The sequence below is a fragment of the Grus americana genome, chromosome Z (genome assembly GCF_028858705.1).
Source record: "Grus americana isolate bGruAme1 chromosome Z, bGruAme1.mat, whole genome shotgun sequence".
NCBI lineage: Eukaryota > Metazoa > Chordata > Aves > Gruiformes > Gruidae > Grus > Grus americana.
In genome coordinates, this window is record NC_072891.1 from 75694745 (window position 1) to 75706365 (window position 11621).

The window sequence follows — 11621 nt, forward strand, 5'->3', positions numbered from 1 at the left end:
CTTTACTGGGGCACTCACTAGTTCTTTAGTGATGGGCCTCCCATCCCGTTGATGCATTTTGCATCCCATTGCAATTCAGGGGTGGAACACAGACTCTCCAGGACCAGCACACACACACACTCAAGGTCCAGAGAGGAAGGCAGCACAGACAGGCAACAGCAAGGTGTCCGGCTCTTTCCCAGGCCCCAGGGGACCTGATTTCCATGGTCTCCTTGGCCGTGTCCTGGTGGGGGGATTACTGTCCAAAGAGCTCTTTCCCTGCAGCTGCTCTCCCATGTGCAGGCTCTCACAAGCAGGCATCAGCTCTTGAAAAAAGTCTTCTGTTTCCTTCAGTCTTTCACTAGACAAAAGAGTCAGTCCCAAGGCTTGGATCTAGGACATCTTCCTGCAGCTGTCACCCAGTTGGGTAACTAGTCTGATAGAAACCATGTAAACTTCTGTTTTACTAAGAGCAGCTGATGAAGGCAGAGGAGCAGCATGTGCAGAGCACAGGGGAAACTAGAGGAAGCATTTGCACTAGCATACCCTTGGGTGCAATCCCACTCAGACCCACCCTTGTGTGCGGGTCCCCAACCAGCAGGACAGAGGCCCTGGAGGGATGTGGTTCCTGAAGCAGGAACATTCATCCAAGGAGACATCCTCTGTTCTTGGGTGAGGGGCCACTGATTGCCTTCCTACTGGAAGCTACTGAGCTATCAGGCCAGTTGTCCTCTATTCAAATAGCCAAGGAGAAAATGAAGTGTGTAGGGGGCAAAATGATGTGGAGCAGTGACAGAACTTTTTTTTAAGATCATTCACCTGGCAAGCATAGTTGCAAGAATAATAGTTTGATCCATGGCCACCTACATAACCATGCTGTGCTTCCTGCCTGGGATATACAAATCCCTCTTCCAGGGCTGGGGGAGGCAGGGTGGTGGCCACTCCCCACGCTAGGCCAGGTCTTCCTCCCTCCTCCTCCATCATCCTGGGGAGCTACAAAGCTCATCTCAGTCCATCCAGCAGCACAGACAGTAGCCATCTAGGAGGACAGCACCTCCTCCATAACACTGGCAAAGTCCCTGATGGTGGAAGCTCAGGTCTGGGTATCAGGAACAGTTTCCCTTCCCTGTGGTGTGGTGCCTCCAATTCTATAATCAATGGTTTATAACACTGGACAGACAGACCTTGGCAATACAGAGCTCTGTACACAGTCTCCTCCTCTACCATGGAATCATAGACTCATAGAATGGTTTGGGTTGGAAGGGACCTCAAAGATCATCTAGTTCCAACCCCCCAGCTGCGGGCAGGGACACCCTCCACTAGACCACGTTGCCCAAAGCCTCATCCAACCTGGCCTTGCACACTTCCACGGGTGGTGCCTCCACAGCCTCCTTGGGCAACCTGTTCCAGTGCCTCACCACCCTCACAGTGAAAAATTTCTAACATCTAATCTAATTCGACCCTCCTTCAGCTTAAACCCATTACCCGTTGTCCTATCACTACACCCCCGATAAACAGTCCCTCACCAGCTTTCCTGTAGGCCCCTTCAGGTACTGGAAGGCTGCTATAAGGTCTCCCCGGAGCCTTCTCTTCTCCAGGCTGAACAACCCCAACTCTCTCAGCCTGTCCTCATAGGAAAGGTGCTCCAGCCCTCTGATCAGCTTTGTGGCCTCCTCTGGACTCGCTCCAACAGCTCCATGTCTCTCCTGTACTGGGGCCCCCAGAGCTGGACGCAGTACTCCAGGTGGGGTCTCACCAAAGCAGAGTAGAGGGGCAGAATCACCTGCCTCAACTTGCTGGTCACACCTCTTTTGATGCAGCCCAGGACACGGTTGGCTTTCTGGGCTGCAAGCACACACTGCCGGCTCATGTTGAGCTTCTCATCAATCAACATGCCCACATCCTTCTCCTCGGGGCTGCTTTCAGTCCATTCCCTGCCAAGCCTGCAGTTGTGCTTCGGATTGCCCAGACCCACATGCAGGACCTTGCACTTGGCCTTGTTGAACTTCATGTGGTTCGCACGGGCCCACCTCTCCAGCCTATCAAGGTCCCTCTGGATGGCATCCCTTCCCTCCAGCCTGTCAACCACACCACACAGCTTGGTGTCATCCACAAACCTGCTGAGGGTGCACTTGATCCCACTGTCCCTGTCGCCAACAAAGATGTTGAACAGTGCCGGTCCCAGTACCAACCCCTGAGGAACACCACTCGTCACTGTTCTCCACTTGGACATTGAGCCATTGACCACAGCTCTTTGAATGCAACCATCCAGCCAATTCCTTACCCACCAAGTGGTCCATCCATTGAATCCATGTCTCTCCAATTTAGAGACAAGGATGTTGTGTGGGACAGTGTCAAATGCCTTGCACAAGTCCAGGTAGATGATGTCTGTTGCTCTTCCCTTGTCCACCAGTGCTGTAACCCCATCATAGAAGGCCACCATATTGGTCAGGCACAATTTGCCCTTAGTGAAGCCACGTTGGCTTCACTTAGTGAAGCCATTTTACCAGCCCCAGAGACTGATCTTCCACACGAGCGTGACCTTCCGTGAGAAAACTGATTCTCATGCAAAGCCTTCCACTCTCTGCCATTACAGCAAATGGCTCAATAACCTCTCCAAAAATCCCCCATACTCCAGACAGAACAGCACTCTTGGCAGTGATGAAAACCTTAGAAGGTGTGGTGTCACCTCGTTAATCCAGAATGGTTATGAAATCACCATCCCTTGTGGTTAATGAAGGAGACTGTGACACATGTTCAATAGCTTGTTGAAATGACTCACTTTAGGATTTAGATACTCAGTCTTCAGTGTTGCCAGATGTGCTCATCACTGTCTCTGTACATATGATCAACTGACAGCTGACACGTGGGATTTACATCTGTCAAACCAGGGTGTAGAGGGTTTACATGGCAAGGTTTTGGTAGCAAGGGGTGCTGCAGCATGGCTTCTGTCAGAAAGCTCGGGGGCTGCCCTGTCCCAGACACAGACCATTCCAGCTGGCTCCGAACCAGACTCACTGTAGGGCACAGCCGAGCCCATCAGCCATGCTGGTCATTTCTCTGGGAAAACAAAGGGCAGAAAATGCTGCAGGGCACCTCTGGGAGAAACTTGAGAGAAACAGCCCTGCAGGTCAGAGAAAGGGGGTAGGAGGAAGTACTCCAGACTCCAGAGCAGAGATTCCCCTGCAGCCCCTGGAGAAGACCATGGTGAGGAGGGCTGTTCCTGTGCAGCCCATGGAGGAGTAGATAGCCACACTTCGGCCTGTGGAAGACCCTGCGCTAGAGAAGGTGGAGATGCCATGAAGGAAGCTACAGCCCATGGAGACCCCACGCAGAAGCAGGCTTCTGGCAAGAGCTGCAGCTTGTTTATGAGCCCACACAGGAACAGGGTTTTCTGGCAGGACCGGTGACCCTGTGGGGGATCTACACTGGAGCAGTCTGTTCCTGAAGGATTGCACCCTGAAAAAAGGACCCATGCTGGAGCAGTGGAACAGTGTAAGGAGGAAGGAGCAGCAGAGAGAGTTTTATGGACTGACCACAACCCCCATTCCACATCACCCTGCACTGCTGGGGAGAAGGAGGTAGAACAGTCAGGAAGGAAGGAGTGAAGGTGAGTCTGAGAAAAAGGGAGAAGGAGGTGGGATTAGTTTTGCCTTTGTTTCTCATCATCCTACTCAATTTTAATTGGCAATAAATGAAATTAAGTGTCCCTGAGTCTATTTGGCCTATGACAGTAATGGTTACATGATCTCCCTGTTCTTATCTCAACCCACAAGCTTTCCCATCTTATTTTCTCTCCCATCCTGTGGAGGAGGGGAAGTGACAGTGCAGCTTGGTGGATATCTGGCAGGCAACCAGTTAAGGTCAAACCCACCACTCATGGAGGTGGTAATACAGGAGAGACAGAAGGCACCTTCCTGGTTCAGTCCTACTGTATCCTACAGCTACTGCTGTACACAAAGAGAAAGGTCCAAACCTGGAGAAGATGACCCTGCCTAAGCACACACATGCAGCAGGATATCCAGAGCAAGCTCAGCGGGGTGAATGTTGCCTAAGGCAAGGAGGTCCGGAGGAGCTGCTCTATTGTCAAAGCTACGGACAAGACAGATGTATTCAAGTATGTAGTGGTAGGGCATACAGGCTCCTCGAGAGTTGCACAGCAACAGCACAGAGGTGGAAGACACAGACTACCACAAAGGAAATACAAAAAAGAAATCTGTACAAAAACAATGTTTCCCATGGGAATATTCAAACATTAGAGGAAGACATAGCACAGAGAAGCCATCCAGCTTTGGAAATAATTCAAAACTGAACAAAACCCAAGCAATCTGATCAAAGTTGTTGCTGCTTTCAGTGAAGGCTGGGACCTGATGACCTCCAGAGGTCCTTTCCAATCTGGAGTACTCCTGACTGCACGAACATCCAATGGTCTGCACTGGTAAGACACCCAAACCCAAAAGATAAGTGTTCTCTTTGCAAAGTATACAGTTCACACATTTAAATAAATTAAAAAAAAAAAGTCTTATTGCTTTATTCAGTATTTGACATAGCTCACTTCTTTGTTCCTAGAAGTCCTGTTGAAGATATATATTGAAATCGCTGACTACTTTTCAGCAGAGATCAGCTTAAACCAAGTAGATTAAAATGATAGTAGAACTCAACCTGAATAATTTCTTACGAACTAAGCAATTTTTCCTTTGTCAAAGAAGAGCAATCCTCACAAAAGGCATTTTCTGGCTTTTGGGTTGGGCTCCTTTTTTGTTGTTTTAAGCAAAACTTTGAAATACTCTGTGGATATATTTTACTTACTACAAGAATACAGGATGGCTTTATGAAATTACAACTTCCAAACTCTCTTCTGAGAAACTTGGAAAGTTATATACTAGCAATCTTCTATCTTCTTTGATGTAAAAGTGCATACACATTCAAAGATTTTACACATGTCCCAGACATCTTTTGACATACACAGATCACATCAGGTGTTTTTATTCTCAAGGGGAAAAAAAGCAGTTAAAACAAATTCACGATTTTAAGAAGTGTTCCCTGGAAAGTGTGCTACATTTCTTCTTCTGGGAAGTCGAACCAAGAGGATCTGTTGACAAGTCCCTTTGGCAGTCTTAGCATCAATGGTTGTCTCTCTGGACACTCTAGGAAGGAAATCCTGGGGGAAGGCAGTTGACTGGAAGGCGCTGCTGGTGCTTCTTGAATGTAGCTGGTTACGGTTTCTGTGTGAGGGGTGTTACTGCTGGTATCCACTATGCTAAGACTCCGATCAGCTGCTGTTTCTCGAAGTTTGACATCAGCATTTCTCATGTCACCATCTAAGTCTCCCTTTCTGGTAGGAACACTGTACTTTTTGGCTGCTCCTCCAGTTTCCTCACCAACTTTGTAAACATCTTCACATCCTGTCCTTCCCAGGAAAGAAGATGGAGACTCGTTTTCCCTCTCATTTATCTGAGTTCTGCCCATCCAAGTAATACTGCTGTCTCGAAGTTTGACATCAGCATTTCTCATGTCACCATCTAAGTCTCCCTTTCTGGTAGGAACACTGTACTTTTTGGCTGCTCCTCCAGTTTCCTCACCAACTTTGTAAACATCTTCACATCCTGTCCTTCCCAGGAAAGAAGATGGAGACTCGTTTTCCCTCTCATTTATCTGAGTTCTGCCCATCCAAGTAATACTGCTGTCTCGAAGTTTGACATCAGCATTTCTCATGTCACCATCTAAGTCTCCCTTTCTGGTAGGAACACTGTACTTTTTGGCTGCTCCTCCAGTTTCCTCACCAACTTTGTAAACATCTTCACATCCTGTCCTTCCCAGGAAAGAAGATGGAGACTCGTTTTCCCTCTCATTTATCTGAGTTCTGTCCATCCAAGTAATACTGCTGTCACATTCGGTACTTTCTGGCTCCTTGCTACTATCACTATCAATTGTAATCACCACTGGAGAAGAATGTGCTGAGTTACTCGTATGGTGTTTCCGGTGTTTCTTCTTATGCTTTTTCTTTTTCTTTTTAAGATGCCTTGTTGTGTCTGTTGCTTTTCCTTCATAGACTATCTCCACACTTGGACTCCTCATCTTTTTTTTCTTTTTCTTACGCTTTGTCTCACTGCTTGCTCGATTGTCTGAAAGGCTATCTTCACTTTTGTAGCAGTCACTGAATTTTGAGGATGTTTTCTTGGGGTCATTTTCTCTTTCTAGACTTGTGGTCTCCTTGAATGCACTCTCCAAGTGGCGAGTTTTGTACTTCCTTTTTCCACCAGGCTTTTCACTTTTCATCCTGTCAGTTCCTCCAGAAGGGGTCCTTGACCTGTTGCTTGATCGACTCCTTGACCTGCATCTTTCATAACAGTAATACTGTCTCTCATGGAGTCCCTTCTGGCTATGCGGATCTGTCCTTTCAACAAATGATCGTATCCTGTATTCTGGACTAGCAGACTGCCTTGAATAAAGAGCATTAGACTGAGTCCTCCTCCTGCTGGAGGACTCATAGCCATCTCCAAACACCTTTCGACTACAGAAAGCATAACCCCACTGGTATTTGCTTTGATAATTGTCTCTTACATAATAACGATCGCTGTCTCTACTTCTTGATCTCCTTTTGCCGTGGCCTTCGCTACGTGATCGTGATCTGCTTACTTCTCTGGATGGAGTGCTCTCATGACTTAGAGAGCCCCTCTGGCTTTTTAGAGAGACTCTGGTGTCATGAGCCCTCGACTTCCTGCTGCTTCTTTTGCTCCTATGTTTGCTACTGTCTCTGCTTCTCGATTGTCTCCTTTTAAGTTGGTGTTTGCTACGATGCTCCCTCCTAGACCGATGGCCATGACTGCTTCGACTGTACCGTGAACAGGACTGTGGGCTCCGGGACTTTCCTTTTCTAGATAATCTGTGATTCCAAGGTGAGCATACTGTGTCACTCCCTGGAGAGGGGCTCCAGCTCAAGTCACGATGAGACAGACCTTTTACTTTATATTTGTTCTTGTTACCATCTTTTGATTCTGTCTTCTCAATTGCAGGAGATAAGCAGCTTCTACAACTACCTACACCCTCCTTATATGTGGGGGAATGTGGTGAGAAACTCCTGCTTGGTTCACTATCACTCCAGCTGCGGCACTGGATTGGCTGCTGTTTCTTCACAGTTTCCCTTTTCTCTTCCCTGATGGACTCCTCAGAGTCCGAGGACAGCTCGACCACTTCTGGTGTCCTCTCAGCTAATGGCTTAACATACCCAACAATAACACAATTGTCTGAGGAAGAGTCACTGTCGTTTGAGTCAACATTAGCCTGTAAGCGAGTCTGCAGTTTGGTTCTTCGACTCTTTGAAGCAGAGCCATCATCAGAACTTTCAGACGTCTCCAGAGGAGAAGCTATGGTTGTACGAACCTCTTCTGAAATGGAATAAGAAGGCCCTGGAGTTTCATCATCCCAGGGCGCATGATCAAGACCAGTCACAGACAAACTGTTATCTGGCCCTTGAGAATATGCCACATCTGGAGATATTGTAATAATTGACGAGTCTGAGTGGCTTCCTTCATCATATGATGGTGCAGGACAGTCATAATTGGCATGTTGATCATATGCTTCTAAGTTAAAAGGACAACGAGCAAAACTGATGAATTCATGTAAGAAGTGTTCAGTCCGATTCAGCAAAAATGGCTTTAAATCGTCAGCAAAGGCCTGACTTTCCAGATCATACCTAGTCACATTGCTCATGATAATGTGCTGTACAATATTAACCAAAGATCCATGGGCACCAAACAGGACTGTAAGTTCTCGCTTCAACCATGGAACCAACCTGTGAAGGCAAGCAGGGTTGTGGCGGAAAAACTCTGCTGAAATGTCTCGATAGCGGCCACCATCCTGAATACTACGAATACGCACACCAGTACGGTACAGAGCTCTGCGGAAGTTGATCATGTCCTCCTCCTGAATCTGCCGAAGAGATCTGCCCTCTGCGCTAGCCTGCCTCCTCGAGGCCAGCCTCCTTATCATCTGCTGAATCTCTCCGTCTCTCTGCCGCACTGGCTCACTGGACAACCCTTCAAATAATATCCCGTTGTCTGGAGGGGACAGCGTCCTTCGGGAAGAGGAGCTGACAGTGCGGCGTTCCCCTGTTAAGGTGGTACGGTAACGAAATCTCTGGCCATCAGGGCTGGCAAAAGAGCTGTTTTCTGAAGGGCTGAGTACATATTCCTTAAAGTCATCTTCAGCACGAATTGTATGGAAAATAGAAAAGAAAGGTTGCTTGCAAAGAGGGCATTCTGCTTTGTTTTTTGACCACTCCTGGACACAGCGAAAACAGAATCTATGCAAGCAGCGATCTAGATATGCAACATTGTCAAATCTATCCAAGCAGATAGGGCATTTCGAGTCAGGAGACGCATCTGTTGGCAGCTTGCTGGTGCTGGCCTTTGGCGAAAAGCTGCTGTCTTCTGGAAACTCCTTATCTGATGAAGTCATGTTCTACAAAAGAAAGAGACAAATGATTGCTGTCTCAGAGAGACAAAATTCTCAAAAGTCTAGACACAGTAAACCCATAACAATTGCCTTTAATGTTGCAAAATGCGGCATTAGCACTGACAACACATTGAACAAAGAGGCAGCTTGACCTAACTACTTTGCTTGGCTTCTCTTAACAGTGAGATCTGGTGAGCGTTGCAAGTTTTAAACGGAGCTTGAATTATGCTGGCATATATGAAGGTAACAGGGAGAACTCTGTCTTCTTCCCTACTCATAAATAACTGCTTTGACATGGTTCAGTAACTTTATGATTAACATGGTATCCTCCAAAACACGCTTCTGAAAGACAGCAGCATTTACATATGAAAAATATGAGAAGAGTTAGTGCTGTCCTTTAAGGAAAAAAAAAGTCAAAACAAGTAATTGCACTCAAACTAAACCACCAGTTTCAAACCTCTGCTGCACCTGTCCTGTTCCTGCACCCTCTGCCCATGTTTTGCTAGGCACTCATGCTGGACCACAAAGAGCTTGTTGGACTAGACAACCTCCAGGGGCATGTTCCAGCCTAAATTAGTCTTTATTTTTATGACTGAGGCAGAAACTGCCAGGTGCCATTCCTACACCCACCCTCAGGTACACGCTGCCTTTATATCTAGTCAGGCCGTCAAGCACACCCATATATTTTAAAGTTATTTTAGTTATCAGCGTTACCCTACGGCACACAATTCAGTGGAAATAAGTTACCGTGCTGCTTCAGAACTTGTAAACCCATGTGTCGCATCAAGCCCGGGAGCAGGTGGTAATCCCCTGCAGGACACCGGGCAGGAGGCATGCCGTGCAGACAGGCGAGACACACACTGGGGGCATAAGTGCAAGGACGCGCTGGGGGGGAAGGGACGCGCACCCACGCAGTGGGTGTCACAAACGCACACACGGGGTGTCACAATCGCGGGGCGGGGGGGGGGGGGGGGGGGGGGGGGGGGGGGGGAAGAGTAACGCGCTCCCGGTTCGACACCACCCGCCGCCGCCTCCCCCCTCCACCGTCTCCCTAGCTTCGGGCCGCCGGCCTGGCAGCCGCCGCCAGCCCACCGGAAGGGGCCCGGCGCCGCTCCCGGCCACTACGCGGGCACTCACCGCTGCCGGGCCCTCGCTCCCCGGGCGAGCTGGGGCCGCGGCCGCCTTCAGCCGGTGGCGCGTCCGGCAGCGTCCAGAGCCGGGAGCCTCCCGCCGCTCATCCCCCGGCGGGCGGCGGCGGCGGCGAGCGCCCTCCGCCAGGCGCCGTAACGGTTCTGCCATCGGCGGCGGCGGAAGCGGCGTTGCCACGGGAACCGTTGCCCCCCGTCACCAGCGGGGCAGCACCAGACCGCCGCTCAACCTGCCGGGAGCGGAACGCGGGCGCTATTGTTTGGCGTCACTTCCGCTCTGGGCGGTGACAACTTGCCGACGGGCGGAGACGCCGCTGAACGGAGGCGGGGCCGGGACCGGGGCCAAGGCCGAGGGCGACATGGAGATAACTCCGCCGCGGAGGCGGGACCCGCGCCCACTGTGCCACCTGGTGCGTGTCGGGCCGGGTGCGCGGCCTGAGGCGGGGGCTGGCGGTGAACCGCGGGGGGGGGCAGGCCCGGCTGCGCCGCCCGGGGGCGCGGGGAGCAGGGCTGGGTGTCCCTCTGGGTGGAGGAAGCGAACACCGGGACCCGGGGGGGTAACAGGGGGCAGGGGGGGTCCCGATGCTGCCGGCAACGCGCGGTGCACTTTGTCCCGCAGGTGTTGGCTGCCGTGGTGCTGCTTACCTGGGGCTTCGTTCTCTACGGGGCACGGATCGCCGCCCAGCGGCAGCTGGAGAGCGGCCTCCAGGCCCAGAGGCTGCCCTAGGCCATGGCGGAGCCCGTGGGGCGCTGCTGGGAGCCTGGCGTTGTCTCCAGCCAGGAGGAATCCATGGGAGGGCTGGAGGAGCCTTGCGGTCAGTTGGGCAAATAGAGCACAAATAGCTCTTAGGAAAGATTAATAAAGCATAAAGAGTTGTTAGCAAAAAGATTTTTCCTTACTGATTAGTACTATAGCACATATCTGCAAGCGACACACATACGCGCAAAAAAAAGATGCTGACACAGCCAGCTGTACAGACTGCCACAGGCAAAACGCTGCCTTCCACCACACCCGCATGTACCACCAGGACTCGTGTAAAACACGAGCACAGCGAGCCATGTCCCTTTTGTCCTCTACAACAGGTAAGGGCTGAAGTTCACTAGTGAAAGCACGTGTGGGTTAACAGATCCCCTGATACCAGCACAGCCCATCTGTCCGTCTGATAACCCTGCCCCGTCTCCTGAGCTCTCTTGCTTACTGCTACCTACCAGCTAGTCCAGCTTCCTGCTCACGACCAAACACACAGGCACGCACTGACACACTTACCCAACAGATGCTCCACACCCACAGATCTCCCCAAATACCAGCATGGGCTGATACCCTGCCTGGACCAAGGGCCTCCTATACACCAGCTAACCAAGCCTGGTTTTGTCAGGAGTTATGTCCTCACCCCCAACCCTTTTCCGTGGTGTATGGGGGAGATGCAACCACTTCGTCTCCCCAGCAGGCAGCACCGGGCATGTGGGCTGTGACCTGCCATCCTGCTTGTTGTGCTGGTGCCAAGGCTGTCATTTTACTCACTCTGGTTCCCTCAGTAGCTGCACGTGGGGGACACATACCAGTCCTTTCGTAGCAGGTGGAGCTGAGACCCTCACTGTCACTTGCACTCTTTGCTGGCACCGACATCCTTACCTACTCCCATTTCTGGCACAACAGGAGGGATCTGTATCCAGAATGGTCCTACTCGGTCAACTTCCTAAATGTTGTCTGCATGTGTCAGTGCTTGGGTGAGGTGGGACCCACTTGGAGAGTCCATCTCTCGAACTCCCTGAGTCACCAAATGGGAAGATGGGAAGTGCCCCAGGCTCTTCACAGGGGAATTTTCACTTATGAGCTGAAAAGCAGCAATTCTGGAGGTGAAATTGATCTGGCTTGGGGTGCTGGTTTTCTACACAGCTGGGAAGAGCTGAAGTCTTGTGGCTCTTCTCCCACAGCCCAGCAGCACCTTACCCCACCCACAGACCACTTAGAGCTGAGGAAAAGCCCTCCCCTGGGGGAGCCCTCCCCCTGGGGTCCCTCGGTCAGGGCAGGGGTTT

General features: G+C 50.6%; 1 protein-coding gene across 1 annotated transcript; it reads right to left on the minus strand.

Annotated features, from left to right (window-relative positions):
- Positions 1-4207: 4207 nt before the first annotated feature.
- On the minus strand, positions 4208-9848 carry TOPORS (TOP1 binding arginine/serine rich protein, E3 ubiquitin ligase). The gene is made up of 2 exons (XM_054810654.1): positions 9574-9848; positions 4208-8442 (listed from the first exon to the last, which is right to left on the minus strand). The coding sequence occupies exons 1-2, from the start codon at positions 9733-9735 to the stop codon at positions 5035-5037; spliced, it is 3570 nt and encodes a 1189-aa protein (XP_054666629.1). The 5' UTR covers positions 9736-9848; the 3' UTR covers positions 4208-5034.
- Between the last annotated feature and the right edge of the window lie 1773 nt (positions 9849-11621).